The 16,569-nt window shown below is 48.7% G+C and overlaps 1 protein-coding gene across 2 annotated transcripts in view; it reads right to left on the bottom strand.

Moving 5' to 3' along the window:
- LOC140426623 (ADAMTS-like protein 2) overlaps positions 1-16,569 on the bottom strand; it is a 271,271-nt gene that overhangs the window by 97,916 nt on the left and 156,786 nt on the right. For both annotated transcript variants that reach the window (XM_072511624.1, XM_072511625.1), the window contains one exon: positions 6,747-6,960. In XM_072511624.1, coding sequence (XP_072367725.1) covers positions 6,747-6,960 — 214 coding nt within the window. The remainder of the gene's footprint in view (positions 1-6,746; positions 6,961-16,569) is intronic.

The following is a 16,569-nucleotide window of genomic DNA, read 5'->3' on the forward strand; positions in this document are numbered from 1 at the left end:
CCAGTGCGGAGCATGGTCTGAGATTGTAAACGCCGAGTACCCCGTGTCCACCACCCCAACCAGCAAGGCTCTGCTCAAAATAAAGCAATCAATCTGGGAGTACACTTTATGCACGTGTGAGTAGAAGGAGAACTCCTTCACCCTCGGCTGCCCAAATCTCCATGGATCCACCCCCCCCCCCACCCCCCCCCCCCACCCACCCACCCCCCATCAGCTCCATGAACCCTCTTAGTTCCTTTGCCATTACTGGCACCCTGCCCATTTTCGAGCTTGACCGGTCAGAGCCAGGGTCCATAACTGTGTTGAAGTCCCCTCCCATGACCAACCTGTGCGAGTCCAGGTCCGGTATCTTCCCCAGCATCCTCTTTATAAACTTCACATCATCCCAATTTGGCGCATACACATTTACTAATATCACCTGCACCCACTCGAGGTTTCCACTGACCATAATGTACCGACCTCCCACGTCCGAGACCATTCTACCCGCCTCTATCCGCTTATTGATCAGGATCGCGACCCCTCTAGTCTTTGAATCTAGTCCCGAGGGAAAGACCTGACTGACCCAGCCTTTCCTCAGTCTAATCTGGTCAGTTACTCGAAGGTGCGTCTCCTGCAACATTATCACATCCGCCTACAATCCCCTAAGATGCGCGAACACATGTGCACTTCTGACCGGCCCATTTAACCCTCGAACATTCCAGGTGATCAACCTAGTTGGGCAGCTCATTGACCCCCCCCCCCTCTCCGATCAGCCATCCCCTTTTTTAGGCCCGCCTCCAGCCCGTGCTGCACGCCTCCACCGGCCTGCCCCCAAGCAGCCCCCGCCCCCAACCTCCTCTCTGTCCCTCAGCCCATGTCCCTCCCTCGTCAGCAGAGCATTCACCCCCCCCCCCCCCCGCCCCCCGAGTAACAACACCCTGTAACCCAACCCCTTTACTAAACTAAACATATGCACACACCCCACTGCGCTTCCGAGAGCCAGTTCGCCTAGCTAGCTTGGTGGCCCTCAGCCAGATAGTCTCCCACCTATTGTTCCCTCCGCACCCTCCCCTCCGCTCAGCCAAACAAACTCCAGCATCAAACAATCCCCACACAATTGCCCAACAGAAAAACACCAAGATCAAAACAAGCACACCTCCATCCCCCAACAGTGCAAATGAAAACCTTAACTCACTCAGCTCTACCGCTGGTTCAAAATCAATGCAAACGGCATCACGGACATCTTCCATGAAACGCAAAACGAGAAACTTTTTACAAAAACAGAGAAACAAACAAAAAAAACAACAACATGAACGTTGCAGCCAAGTTCAAAAGTTCTCAATCCATCACCAGCTCTTTCTTTTTCGCAAAGTCCAACGCGTCCTCAGGCGACTCGAAGTAGAAGTGCTGATCCTCATGCGTGACCCAGAGACGGGCTGTGTATAACAGTCCAAACTTCACCTTTTTCTTAAAAAGGATCGACCTGATCTGGTTAACGCCTGCTCTCCTCCTGGTCACCTCCACACTCAGGTCCTGGTAAACCCACAGGATGCTATTGTCCCACTTACAGCGCCGTGACTGCTTGGCCCACTGTAGAATGCGCTCCTTATCCGAGAACCTGTGGAATCTCACCACCATTGCCCTCGGGGGGTCTCCCATTCGCGGCTTCCTCGCGAGTGCTCTGCGAGCCCTATCCACCTCCAAGAGCCGGGAGAATGCCCCATCCCCCAGCAGCTTCACAAACATGTCTGCGATGTATGCCCCAGCGTCCGTTTCTTCGGACCCCTCCAGGAGCCCGACGATTCTTAGGTTCTGCCGGCGGGATCTATTCTCTATGTCCTCCACCTTCTCCAGGAGCTTCTTCTGCTGGTCCCTCAGCATCTCCACCTCCAGCTCCACCGCAGTCTGATGTTCCTCCTGCTCTGCCAGCGCCTTCTCCACCTTCTGGATCGCCCGATCCTGGGCATCCAATCTATGCTCCAACCGCTCAATCGACACTTTTATTGGGTCCAAGCAGTCCCGTTTCTGTGTAGCAAAGCCTTCCTGAATGACTTGCATCAGCTGCTCCATATAGACTGCTGGGTCGACAAGCCAGACGTCCAAACCTCCACCATGCTGTCTCCTGTTGCAGCTACAGCCCAAGCCTTCTCTATCTTTTTGTTTCTGCCCTTACGAACACTTCTAGTCCTTCTCTCCATGCACCGAAGTGGGAATTCAGTAAATAATTGCCTCTAACATCCGTTTTACAATTCAAGTCCGGTAGAAAAACGGGGGCAAGGTCCAAAAGTCCGACCAGAGTGGGAGCCACCAAATGTGCGACTTACTCCTTCATAGCCGCCACCGGAAGTCCGATTTGCTCAATCTATATGCAGATTAAAGCCACCCATATTTACAAATGTTCCTTTATCGCATGTGTCTCTAGTTCACGGTTGAATGCCATTTCCAATATCACCACTACAGCCTGTAGGTCCCTTTACAATCCTCACTAACGGTTATTGCCCCTTGGTGTTCCTCAGCTCTACCCGTGCAGATTCCACATCATTGAGGCTAATATCCTTCCTCACGATTGCATTCATTTTCTCTTTAACCAGCAATACAACCCCGCTGCCTTGTCCTTTTTATCTGTCCTTCCTAAATACTGAATACCCCTGAATGTTCATTTCCCATCCCTGGTCACCCTGCAGCCATGTCTCTGTAATCCCAACTATATCATACCCGCTTACATCTATTTGCAAGATTAAGTCATCCACTTTATTGCGAATGCTCCGCACATTAAGGCATAAAACCTTAAGGCTTATCTTTTTAACATTACTTGTCCCATTCCCATTATTTTTCACTGTTTGATTCTGGCCCTTGATTCCTCTGCCTATCACTTTTCTTATTCCCCTTTCTGTCTTTTATTCTTGCCTGTGTTTCTACCTCTTCTTACTCCTTGCATCGGTTCCCAAATCCTCTGCCGCTTTAGTTTAAACCCTTCCCAACCACTCTAGTAAATAATCCCCCAAGGACATCAGTTCTGGTCCTGCCCAGGTGTAACCCATCCAGTTTGGACATGTCCTACGTCCCCAAGAACTGGTCCGAATGCCCCAGGAATTTGAAACCCTCCCTCGCACACCATCTCTTCAGCATCATATTCATCTGATATACCCTGTTATTTCTGCTCTGGTAGTAATCCTCAGATCACCACCTTTGAAGTCCTACTTTTCCACTTACTTCCCGACTCCCTATATTATGATATTAAGACCTAATTTTTTTTAACCTATGTCGCTGGTACTGATGTGTACCACAACCACTGGCTATTCACCCTCCCCCTCTAGAATGTCCTGTTGCCACTCCAAAGCATCCTTGACCCTAGCACCAGGGAGGCAACATACCATCCTGGTGTCTTGCTTGCAGCCACAGAAACGCCTATCTATTCCCCTTACAATTGAATCCCCTATAACTATTGCTTTCCCATGGGGAGAGGCAGTGGCATAGTGGTACAGTCACTGGACTAGTAAACCAGAGACACAGGGTAATGCTCTGGGGACCTGGGTTCAAATCCCACCATGGCAGATGGTGAAATTTGAATGCAATAAAAATGAATTAAAAGTCTAACGATGACCATGAATCCTTGTCGATTTTCATATAAACCCACCTGGTTCACTAATGCCCTTTAGGGAAGGAAATCTGCCATCCTTACCTGGTCTGGCCTACATGTGACTCCAGGTCCACCACAATGTGGTTGACTGAACTGCCCCCTCAAGGGCAATTAGAGATGGTCAATAAATGCTGGTCCAGCCGTCGATACCACATCCCATAAACAAATTATTCCTCCCCTACACAGCAGAGCCAACCATGGTGCAGCAAATTTGGCTGCTTTCCCCCAACAGTATCCAAAGTGGTATATCTGTTTTGCAGGAGAATGGTGATTCCTGCAGTGCCTGTTCTGCCTTGTGGTCACCCATTCCCTTCCTACTTGTGGAGTCTGAGCTTGCGGTGTGACCACCTCAATATACATGATATCCATGGTACTCTCCGCCTCGGGAAGGCTCCACACTGCCCCAGCCGCCGCTCCAGCTCCGAAACTCGCACTTCCAGGAACTGCAGCTGCAGACACTGTCTGCCCATATGTTGGCCTCGGGCACTGGAAAAGTTCCCAGCATCCCACATAGAGCAGAAGGAGCACACCATGGCTTTGAGCTCTCCTGCCATGACTCAATCCTTTAAATTAAATCTTTTGGAAGATACTTAAAATCAAATATTATCAATTACTCTTGGGCCCTTCTTCCCTGGTCCTCATTACTACAGAATATAGTCCTTACCAGCCATACACCACAAAATAAACACTTTACAAACCTTTTGTGATAAAAGTAGTAAATATTTACCCGACCGTACTCACCCAATCAGCTGCCTGCACTTGCCCAGCATCACTTTTGAATCCTGACATCACCTCAGTAGCTCCAAACTCCAAGATCTCTATTCTCAGTCTCGCTCTTTCTTACGCTCTTTTACCTCCCTGGTTCCGGAGATGGTTACTGTTGTTGGAGGTCAATCATCTCAGCTCCAGGACATCATTGCAGGTGTTCCTCAGAGTAATGTCCTTGGCCCAACCATCTTTAGCTGCTTCATCAATGACCGTCCTTCTATCATAAGGTCAGAAGTTCATTGATGACTGCACAATGTTCGCGACTCCTCAGATACTGATGCAGTTGATGTCCAAATGCAGCAAAACCTGGACAATATCCAGGCTTGGGCTGACAAGTGGCAAGTTACCCTCATGACACACAAGTGCCAGGCACTTTAAAAAGAAATAATCTAATCCTCGCCCCATGACATTCAATGGCATTGCTATCTCTGAATTCCCCACTATCAACATCCTGGAGATTACCATTGAGCAGAAACTGAACTGGGCAAGCCATACAAATACTGTGCATGCAAGAGGCTAGGAATCCTGCGGCAATTAACTCACCTCCTGACTCCACAAAGCAGGTCTATCCACTACAAGGCACAAGTCAGGAGTGTGATGGAATATTTTCCCCTTGCATTGATGACTGCAGCTTCAACAACACTCAAGAAGCTTGACACCATCCAGGACAAAGAAGCCTGCTCGATTGCCACCCCAGATGCACAATAGCAGCAGTGTGTACCTTCTACCTACAAGATGCACTGCAGGAACTTGCCGCGGTTCCTTAGACAGCACTTTTCAAATCTATGACCATTTCAAAGAACAAAGGCAGCAGATACATGGGAACACCACCAGCTGGAAGCCACTCACCACCCTGACTTGGAAATATATTGCCGTTCTTTCACTGTCACTGGGTCATAATCCTGGAACACACTCGCTTACAGCACTGTGGTTGTACTTACACCACATGGGCTGCAGAGGTTCAAAGAGGCAGCTCACTACCACCTTCTCAAGGACAATCAGGGATAGGAAATACATGCTGTCCTAGCAGCGGCACCCACATCCCACAAATGAATTCTTAAAAAATTTGCTCAGCCATTTCAGAAAGTAGTTAAGACTCAACCACATTGCTGCAGATGTAGAGTCACATGTAGTTCAGACCAGATAAGGATGGCAGATTTTCTTCCCTGAAGGACATTAAAAACCTGAATGGGTTTTTACAACAATGGATGATAGTTTCATTGTCATCATTACTGTGGTAGCTTTGTATTTATCAACATAATTTAAATTCCACCAGTTGCCATGAAGGCAAGATCCCAGACCTCACATCACCCTGCACCTCTTGCCCAAAATCTTACTTGTGGATCCAAAGTTTTTGTACCATCAGCTAATGGAAATAGTTTGCCCTTATCTACCTGATCTAAACCTGTCGTAATTTTGTACACGTCTATCAAATCCTATAGTCTGGTAACCAGAAATGGACATGGTACTCTAGTTATGGCTTAGCCACAGCCTTAAAAAGAGGTTCAGCATAACTTCCCTGCTTTTGTATTCAATGTTTCTATTCATGAAGCCTAAGACCTCATATGCTCTCCTAACGTCTCTCTCATTATGTCCTGCCACCTCCAAAGACCTATGTACATGAACCCTAAGGCCAGGTCAGTCTGTCCCTCCACACTCCCCAGAACTGTGCTATAAAATATGCATTGCCATAATTGGATGGGAAATAGATGTCAGTTTTGTTGGTGATGCCCATGTTCAGGAATTAATATTTAATACTCTTGAATATCACTGAAAAACACATGTCAAAGTTTTTCATCTTACACTCATCAGGACATTCGCAAGTGTATCAAATGTCAAGGGAACAACAATTCTCTGGTTCATTCCCCTTGACCAATCAGAGTCATGGTTTGGATTTAAGGCTTGGCAATCAACTGCCAGTCATCAGTTAACTGTGCATTCTTTACAGCATTGCCTCGACCAATCAGATTCCATTTGTCAACCAATCCTCTTCTCATGAAGTATAAATTGTTGCTTCCCTCACAATTGGCATTCTTGTGAATATCCGGATGCATGAACATGAAAAGCTTTGCGTGTCTTTGTTCAATGACACTCGAGCTCTGTACTGCCAAAAGACTCTTTAATATTCCCAATGGGCTACAAGTTTCTTTCTTCACAAGCGTGAATAGAGCAGTGGAGAAGAGCAGATATTTATATGGTGTGTTTGAAGTATAAAGTGTTCTATGGTGCCTCCCAATGCACGGGATGAATATTAAATAGGGAAGAATACCTCACTTTTATTACAATTAGTGAACAGAGGACAACAAACCCCTTAATGTCCTCTGGTGGGATGATCCACATCAAAACAAAGCTGCTCTACCTCTGACCATTCCGACACTTCCCACTGCGGCCCGCACCCCTTGTTTTTGCAGAGTTTGCGCTCCACAGGTCTGGTCAGCTCGGCCGCTTCACACAATTCATCATAAACGGAGCTGTCGAAACCAGGGGCAATCATTTTCCAGCACCGCACTGTCCTGAATTGATAGCCTTCCCCGCAGGTCCGGGAACACTCACTCCATCTGCTTGTCTCCCACCTGCATAACATTCAGAGAGGGAAAAAAAAGAGTGAGAGCAACACTGGGAAAGAAGAGCATGTGTGAGCTGCGGGTGCAGATCTGCCATGATCAAATTGAATGGCGGCGGAACAAGCTTGAGGGGCTGAATGGCCTTCCTCCTGTTCCTAGAATTTAAGTGCAAGAAACAGCCATTCCGCCCATCAAAATCAATCAGTCCAAGCCCTCAACTCCTGCATCACGGGATTCAACATTATCTGGAGTTTATCCCCACTACTCCAAATATTTATCAGTCTTGATAATTCTCATCCTTTCTTTCAAACCTGTCCATGGCCTTGTCCCTCCCTACCTCTGTAATCTCCTTCAACCTTACAACCCCCCTCTAATTCCTGCTTTTTATGCATTCCAAATTATAATTACTGCCAAGGCCCCAGGCTGTGGAAGTTAATCCCAGCACCTCTCCTCCTGACGACCTCGCTTTCATCCTCTTTGACCAAGCTCTCGATGACCCGAAGTAACATCTCCTTATGTGCCTCAGTGTCACACTTTGCTTTTGACATGCTCCCGTGAAGCCTCTTGGGACGTTTCATTATATTACGCCTGCTAAGGGCAGCACTGTAGCACAGTGGTTAACACTGTTGCTTCACAGCAGCAGGATCCCGGGTTCGATTCCCGCTTGGGTCACTATCTGTGTGCACGTTGTCTGCGTGGGTTTCCTCCGGGTGCTCCGGTTTCCTCCCACAAGTCCCCAAAGTTGTGCTGTTAGGTAATTTGGACATTCTGCGTTCTCCCTCTGTGTACCTGAACAGGCACCGGAATGTGGTGACTAGGGGATTCACAGTAACTTCATTGCAGTATTAATGTAAGCCTACTTGTGACAATAATAAAGATTGTTATTATTATTTAAGTTATTGTGTAGTAGTTATCGTTCAGCAAATTTGTTCTTCCTAATATCAGTTTTAAATTTGCTGCAGTAATTTCCATTTATTTTGTTTACTATTCCCTTGACTTAATTCGGTCTGGTTTCTTCGATCTCGTCTTACAGCACATTCAATTCCCACGAGGAATCAGTTGTCTTGTTCTCCTGCGCATCTTCGTGATCTCTGGGAATTTGGGGGGGGCGGATGGGGAGAGCAGTAAGGAACCACCTTAGCCCAACCTGCCAAGCGGAAACTGGGTGGGTGGACGGTTAGATGGCAACACAGCTTTCCTGGCAGGTGAAGACAGTGGGACTAGAATCCCAACTCGGATGAGAACATTTGAAGTAAGTTTCCTTGCAAAATCTTTGGTGAAGGTTGGCAGGCTCCTGCTGCCCGAGCTATTGCTCTGATGGCCAGCCAGTTGCGATATCTAGCCCATAGTCCCGGAACAAACCTCCACGAATAAACGCGAGCCTGGATTGCGATAAGGTCCCATGAGCTAACAGCTTGCCCCTCTGTAACCCGAATGCAACCCTGTACAACGGCTCCCATTCTCCTTGTGGAAAATAATGTTCCATCTTATCCCTAATCTCACCACAGGTTCAACAATTTGAAACGCAGTCACAGTGCAATTAATTATACAGCCCCATAGGCTTCCGTGCAGAGGAGACAGGAGGTGCTCCCTTTTGCCTTAAACACAATGGTTTTTGTAAGCTGTAAGTGTTTAAAACTAGGAAACTATAACTGATACCTAATCAAATTAATAATTTAAATTAATAATATAAATTAATGAGCATGAAAAAACTAAAAATAAACCAAGTGAATTAAATACATAAACCTATAGTTAATTAAATATATAAAATAAGATGGCAGTGGAGGAGGTGGGCTGCATCTGAAACGTCAGAATTGGTGGGGAGCAGTGTGATCCCAAGCAGTAAGAATCTGCAACTCGAGAAACTTAAGTTTGTAGTTATTGAGCCAGAGACCGAGGTGCAGGACAGCACTGTGAGTGTTCCTACACGGACTGCAGTGCTTCAAGAAGGCAGCTCACCACCACCTTCTCAAGGGAAATTAGGGATGGGCAATGAATGTTAGCCAAGCCAACGGTGAACCAGGGAGGGAGAGCACTCTCTGGACATTTTGATCCAGGAGGAAGTCATATCCTTTTTTTTTTAGAAATTTAGAGTACCCAATTCATGTTTTCCAATTAAGGGGCAATTTAGCGTGGCTAATCCACCTACCCTGCACATCTTTGGGTTGTGGGGGTGAAAGCAAGCAAACACGAGGAGAATGTGCATACTCCACATGGACAGTAACCCAGAGCCGGGATCGTGGGGCAGCAAGGTAGCATAGGGGTTAGCACAATTGCTTCACAGCTCCAGGGTCCCAGGTTCGATTCCCGGCATGAGTCACTGTCTGTGTGGAGTCTGCACGTTCTCCCCGTGTGTGTGTGGGTATCCTCCGGGTGCTCCGGTTTCCTCCCACAGTCCAAAGACGTGCAGGTTAGGTCAATTGGCGATGCTAAATTGCCCATAAGTGTCCAAAAGAGATGAGGTAGGGTTACGAGGATAGGGTGGAGGTGTATGGATAGTGTGGAGGTGTGGGCATAGGTATGGTGCTCTTTCTAAGGGCCAGTGCAGACTTGATGGGCCAAATGGCCTTCTTCTGCACTGTAAATTCTTTTTTAAAAATTCTATGAACCTGGGACCTCGGCACCATGAGGCAGCAGAGCTAACCCACTGTGCCACCGTGCTGCCCCAAGTCATCTCCTTTAGAGATGGGAATAGTTTAGATCTGGCTCGTGGTCAGGGACAGGATGGAATTCAGGCAGGGAAAGGAACCACAGATGCCTTGAGAATTTATAAAATGTCCTTGCCATACTGGGAAGGAAAGTCAAACATGGAGACTCCGTAGAGAATCTACGGTGTTTCATTTCTTCATTACAAGATGCTGAAGGAGTGGGAGCGATTTCAGGAAGAAGCCAAGAAAGAGGACCACAGAAAGATTGGACGGGTCTAGGAAACGCTGTGTGTTTTGGAGGTTTAGAGTTAACAGCAGCATGCAAATCTGTACAGCAATCTGTCCATAATTAGAGTCACAAGTACAGGGAAAAGAGGAGGCAAGTCCACATGGACAATGCAATTTTTAAAAAAATAATCGTTATTGTCACAAGTAGGCTTACATTAACACTGCAATGAAGTTACTGTGAAAAGCTCCTAGTACACGGGGGGGGAGAATTCAGAATGCCCAATTCACCTAACAGCACATCTTTCGGGACTTGTCGGAGGAAACTGGAGACCCGGAGGAAACCCACGCAGACACAGGGAGAACGTGCAGACTCCACACAGACAGTGACCCAAGCCGGAATCGAATCTGTGACCCTGGAGCTGTGAAGCAACAGTGCTAACCACAGTGCTACCTTGCTGTGAGAAAAGAGAAGGTAATTTTGTCCACTGCAGGCTAACAGACTTGGTTTCTGGCTGTTTTGATATCTTTCCTTTAAATCCAAAGGCCTGTCTCTTTCCAAAGTAAATACAGAAAATGTTGGAAATATATAATAAATGAAGTGAAGAGACAAATAGTTAATGTTTCAGGTTCGGTCTTTCATCAAAACTGAAAGTAGTTAGAAATATAGCAGGCGGGATACTCTCAGCCAAGGCCGGGCCGGAGAATCGCTGGGACGGGCGCGAATCGCGCCACACTGCCCCGGTTCCAGTCTGCCGATTCCCCAGAGAATCGCCGCCATTGGCGCCGGCGCGGCGCCGGTCGAGCGCCCCACCCCGGCGATTCTCGGCCCGGGATGGGCCGAGCGGCCACGCCAAGCAAAAAAACCCGAGTCCCGCCGGCACCATGCACATCTGCTCTTACCCAGCAGGACCCGGCGTGGAAGCATCCAGGGGCGGCCTGGTTGTGGGGGGGGGGGGGGTTCGGTGGATTGGCCATGCAAAATTGCCCCTTAGTGTCCAAAAGGTTAGGTGGAGTTACAGGGATAGAGCAGGGGAATGGGCTTAGGCAGGATGCTCTTCCAATCGGTGCAGACCCGCTGGGCCGATGCTATGATTCTATTGCCCAATTTGCGTTTGATCTCCCTAATGTGGAGGAGATTGCATTGTGCGTAGCAAGTATACAATTGACAGAAATACAAGTAAATTGCAGTCTGAACTGCAAGGAGTGTTTGGGCCTCAGATGGTGAGAAGTGAGAAGGTAAAATGGCAGGTGTCTAATCTCTTGCACTTGATGAAAAGCTACCATGGGAAGGGGAGGAGTGTTGGGAATAATTGAAGATGTCTCTTTCTGTCTTTGCCTTTATCACACGTTTTTCCTCATTTACCTTCTACCTCCAACCACCCCAGCTGATTCAACAGCCTTTTCATAAGATCATAAGAAATAGGAGCAGGCCTTTCGGCCCATCAACCTGCTCTGCCATTCAGTAAGATCATGGTTGGTCTAATTGTAGCCTTTCTCCACTTTCGTGCCTGTCTTCCATAACTCTCGACTCCCCAGTGGATCAAAGAGTAATGAACCTCTGAGAGAACAAATTCCGTCTCATTTTCATCTTCAATGGCAGACCCCTTATTTTTAAACTATGCTCTCTAGTTGTAGATACTTTAACAAGCATAAACACCCACTCAACGACGACCCTGTCAAGCATCCTCAGAATCTCATATATTTCGATAAGATTACCTCACCCTGTGAACACCAATGGGCCCAATCTGCTCAAACTTTCTTCATCAGACAAGCCCTTGATCCTAGGAATCAGCTGCATGAACCTTCTCTGAACTGCTTCCAATGTAATTAAGTAAGGAGACCAAAACCGTACACAGTATTCCAGGTGTGTTCTAACCAATGTTTTGTACAGTTGTAGCAAGACTTTGAAACACTATGGGCGGGGTTCTCCCCACAGGCGGCTAAGTGCCGATGCCGGAGTAAAAACGGGAGTGTTTTACTCCGGCGTCAGCGCCCGTTCCGGGATCCCATTCTGCGGCCCACAGGGGGCTAGCACGGCGCTGGAGAGGCCTCCGCCACCCCTGCTGCCGATCCCGGCCTGAACCTAGCGCTGCGGGGTCCGCGCACGCGCCAACTAGCGCATGCGCAGTGGCCTTCTTCCCCGCGGCGGCCCAGACGCCAAATGGCGCAGGGATACAGGAGTCACCGCGGAGGAAAGGAGGCCGGGTGATAGAGAGGCCAGCCCACCGATTGGTGGGCCCCGATCGCGGACCAGGCCACTACGAAGGCCCTCCGCCCCCCCCCCCCAGAGGCCGCACCCAGACCCTTCAACGCCGAGGTCCCGCCGGCTCAGAGCAGGTTAGAACGGCGCCGGCGGGACTCGGCTTTTTGTTGACGGCCACTCGGCTCATCCGGCCCGGAGAATCGGCACGCCGGCCCGTGCTGGAGAGTCGGCGCATACGCCGACGACGATTCTCCGCATTGCAGAGAATTGCGTACTGACGTCGGGGCGGCGTGGCGCGATTCGCGCAGCGCCATGCCGATTCTCCGACCCGGCGGGTGGTGGGAGAATTCCGCCCCAGAATAACCCCCTTGCAAAAAAGGCCAACATGTGCATTCCTTTTTTTAAAAATAAATTTAGAATACCCAATTATATTTTTACAATTAAGGGGCAATTTAGTGTGGCCAATCCACCTACCCTGCATATCTTTGGGTTGTGGGGGTGAGACCCATGCAGACACGGGGAGAATGTGCAAACTCCACAAGCAGTTTAGGCAGCATTACAAGCTGAGTGCCATATCATTGCTGGTCCCCATATGCGGTAGTTGTTTGTGTTGTTGGGTTTGGATGCAACGTTTAAGTGGTGGGAAGGAAATGGCTTGGAGTGATTTAGGGATCTGGGGCGAAATTCTCCAGAAACGGCGCGATGTCCGCCGACTGGCGCCCAAAACGGCGCCAATCAGACGGGTATCGCGCCGCCCCAAAGGTGCGGAATGCTCCGCAACTTTGGGGGCCGAGCCCCAACATTGAGGGGCTAGGCCGACGCCGGAGGAATTTCCGCCCCGCCAGCTGGCGGAAACGGCCTTTGTTGCCCCGCCAGCTGGCGCGGAAATGACATCTCCGGGCGGCGCATGCGCGGGAGCGTCAGCGGCCGCTGACAGTTTCCCGCGCATGCGCAGTGGAGGGAGTCTCTTCCACCTCCGCCATGGTGGAGACCGTGGCGGAGGCGGAAGGGAAAGAGTGCCCCCATGGCACAGGCCCGCCCGCGGATCGGTGGGCCCCGAACGCGGGCCAGGCCACCGTGGGGGCACCCCCCGGGGTCAGATCGCCCCGCGCCCCCCCCCCAGGACCCCGGAGCCCGCCCACGCTGCCTTGTCCCGCCGGTAAGTTAGGTGATTTAATTTACGCCGGCGGGACAGGCAATTTATCGGCGGGACTTCGGCCCATCCGGGCCGGACAATCGAGCGGGGGGGCCCGCCAACCGGCGCGGCGCGATTCCCGCCCCCGCCGAATATCCGGTGCCGGAGACTTCGGCAACCGGTGGGGGCGGGATTCACGCCAGCCCCCGGCGATTCTCCGACCCGGCGGGGGGTCGGAGAATGTCGCCCCTGGTCATGGAGAGGCGGTTTGCCAGTTAGGAGGAGTTCTTGGCGAAATTACAAATGTCAGGGGCATTTGTTTTGATATTATCAGTTACGTGATTTTATCCATAAGGCTTGTTCTACATTTCCCTTCGCGCCATAATGCTCCATGCTGGGGAGAATTCTATTATTGGCATGGTGTGGTGGGGGGGCTGATGGACGGGGGGGGGGGAGCATTTCAAACATTCATATTCAGATCATGTCAATGGAAGCTGCTCTGCTGGAGCGGCTGAGGGCGAAGTGGGAGGGGGAGCTGGGACCCATTCTGGATGAGGATGTGTGGAATGAGGCCCATTGTCGGGAGAATTCCGCCTCCTCCTCTGCGCAGCCAAGCGTGATTCAGCTTAAAATGGTACATACGGCTCACCTAACTGAGGCTAGGACGAATGGGTTCTTTGTTGAAGTGGAGGAGGTGTGAGTGGTGCTCTCATGGGCCTGCTATTCGCACCCTTATGTTCCGGCCGTGCCCACAGAGTTCTGTTGGAATGGAGATCGTCCGCTCCGCCTAGTGCATCAACCTGTTTGGGTGACCTCATGGAATTTCTATATTTGGAAAAGGTCAAGTACACCGTTAAGGGATCAGTGGAGAGCTTCCATCTGAGGTGGCAGCCATTCATCTCACACTGTAAAGAATTAGTCAACATCAGCTGTTGGGGGGGGAGAGGGGCAGTTAGTATTACTGATGGGGATAGATTATTTTTAATTGGCTGTTGGAAGTCATATGGTGAGTTGTGGGTCTCTTTTGTTTTTTTTCTATATATTATAATGACACTGTACTATGTATGAGCTGCTTGTTGGGCTGTTTGATGTTAATGTGTTTATTATCAAAGAAAAATGTTTTAATAAAAATATTTTTCTAAAAAAAATGAATTAACTATAAACTAAGACCTTATAAAATGCAGGAACTTCCATGATTTCAGCAGTGATAATCCTGGGATAAACATTCGCAAGACAGGACCTGAGTTTGGAAACTCAGAGTAGTGCACACCCTCCAGAGCCTGGCCAGTTCTCTATCAGGTAGTATTTTGAATTCAAGTTGAGAGTCTTGAAACTTATGTAACTGTTCAGATAAGCACACAACCAAAGTGAGTTAAAGAAAGCTGTATTAAAATCAAGCTTGTATTGAGTACATGATTTATCTATTTCATCAGTTGACACCAGTAGAGGGCAGCAACAATTTCCCTTACACAAAATCATGTTGACTCTTCATTGTAATGGTTTTCGAAATGCCCTGCTACTACCTCTATTGATGGATTGGAGCATTTTCCTAATGACAGACATGAGACTAACTGGCCTATAGTTTTATGCTTTCAGTCTCCCATTGACTGGGTCGCCTTGTCTCATGATTGAAGTTTATCTTATGTCTTTTCTTCTTGATGGTGATGCACCTTTAGTGCCTTACACATTTTTATTTGATACATTGTTCCCAGCTTGGCTGTGCCATATTAGGTAATACCCTGTTTTTGTCCACCTGACTGGCCAATAATTACCTAACTGCCCTGTCATGATGGTACCTTGAGCCTGTGCATTCAGGGGGGCTGCAGACTTGTTTGTGCTTCCTTGCTGTTTATTCATCATCAATGGCCACTTAATGAGATTATCCGCTTGTCGCATTTCACAGCCATTTGACTAGACATGTTTACAGTTGTTACTGATTAAAGGTCTGCAGCCCCCCTGAATGCACAGGCTCAAGGTATCTGCATTCTAACAACTATTAAACAAAAAGATCACGGTGGCACTGCTGCCTTACAGCGCCAGGGACTCAGGATTGATTTGGAGTTTGTATTTTCTCCCTGTGCCCGTGTGGGTTTCCTCCGGGTACTCGGTTTCCTCCCACAGTCCAATAATGTGCAGGTTAGCTTTATTGGCCATGCTAAAATTGCCCCTTAGTATCCAAAGATGTACAGGTTAGGTGGGGTTACGGCGATAGGGCGGGGGAGCGGGCTTGCGTAGAGTGCACTTTCAGAGGGTCAGTGCAGACTTAATGGGCCAAATGGCCTCCTTCTGCACTGAAGGAATTCTATGGTGCTATGTGGTGGCAGAGGAGCCTCAGCCTTTGCTGTCGACTGACATGTATTTGTGAATAGTGTGGATGAAGGGTGAATGGATGCTGTTCTCTTCAGTCATCACCCAGAGTCCCGAAGGCCATGTTGACTTCCTGGTGTCATCATTAAGGACATCACCTCGTGCTGGCAAAAAACCAGGAGAAGGAGGATCCAGTTGCTTCCACATAGCAAGCAATGGCTTGGTAGAACTCGGATTGAGGAGTTGCTGAGGAGGCTTTAGACGCATAGGTACAAATTAAAGAGCAGAACTTCAAAGGTAACAATTTGTGGATAACTACCTGCACCATGCAAAAATTGGCATTGGCACAAACAGATTAGAGGTTTGAAGAGGCTGAAAGATTGAAGACAAGCAGGTGTTTGCATTTATGCAGCACTAGCACCAGTACTGGGGGAAAGGGAGATGCTACATTGGGACAATCTCCACATACACCACTCTGAGGCCAATGCACTGGTAATTAACTGGGATAGTCGATAGGGCTTTAAACAATAAGGGAGGAGAAGGATCAGGGAAGGAAAAACTCTTAAACCTCAAGAGAAAATTCGAGACTGTCAACCAGATTGCATCAGGAAGGAACAGAGTTTAACAATGACAAAACTTCTCAAGGCAATTAGGGGTGGGAAATAAATGGCTGCCTTGCCAGCAATGCTCACAACTCATAAACGAATGACAAAAAGAACATTCAGAAAAAATTGCAATAAGTTAATATTAGAGGTGCCTTATCGAAATGCACAAAGAGTTTGTAATAATTGAATGAACGGCACAAATAGGTAAAGTTTGATCTCATGCAGGAATTCCCAAACTGAGAGTCGTGGCTCGAAATGATGTCACAGGGGGCACATTTGGGGATGTGAGCTTCTTCAAGCCGCAATAAAGGCCGCAGCAGAGATCATGGGCTGGATTCTCCGATTCTGGGGCTGTGCCCCATACTAGCGTGGAAATGGTGGCGTTTTGCGCTAGAACAAATGGCGTAAAAGGGCCAACGATACCCCTTTTGGCTGGGGGCTAACAGGAAACCAGCGCAGAGCGCCTGGTACGGCCCGGAGAATTGGCGAGTC

The sequence above is a fragment of the Scyliorhinus torazame genome, chromosome 7, assembly GCF_047496885.1.
Source record: "Scyliorhinus torazame isolate Kashiwa2021f chromosome 7, sScyTor2.1, whole genome shotgun sequence".
Classification (NCBI taxonomy): Eukaryota; Metazoa; Chordata; class Chondrichthyes; order Carcharhiniformes; family Scyliorhinidae; genus Scyliorhinus; species Scyliorhinus torazame.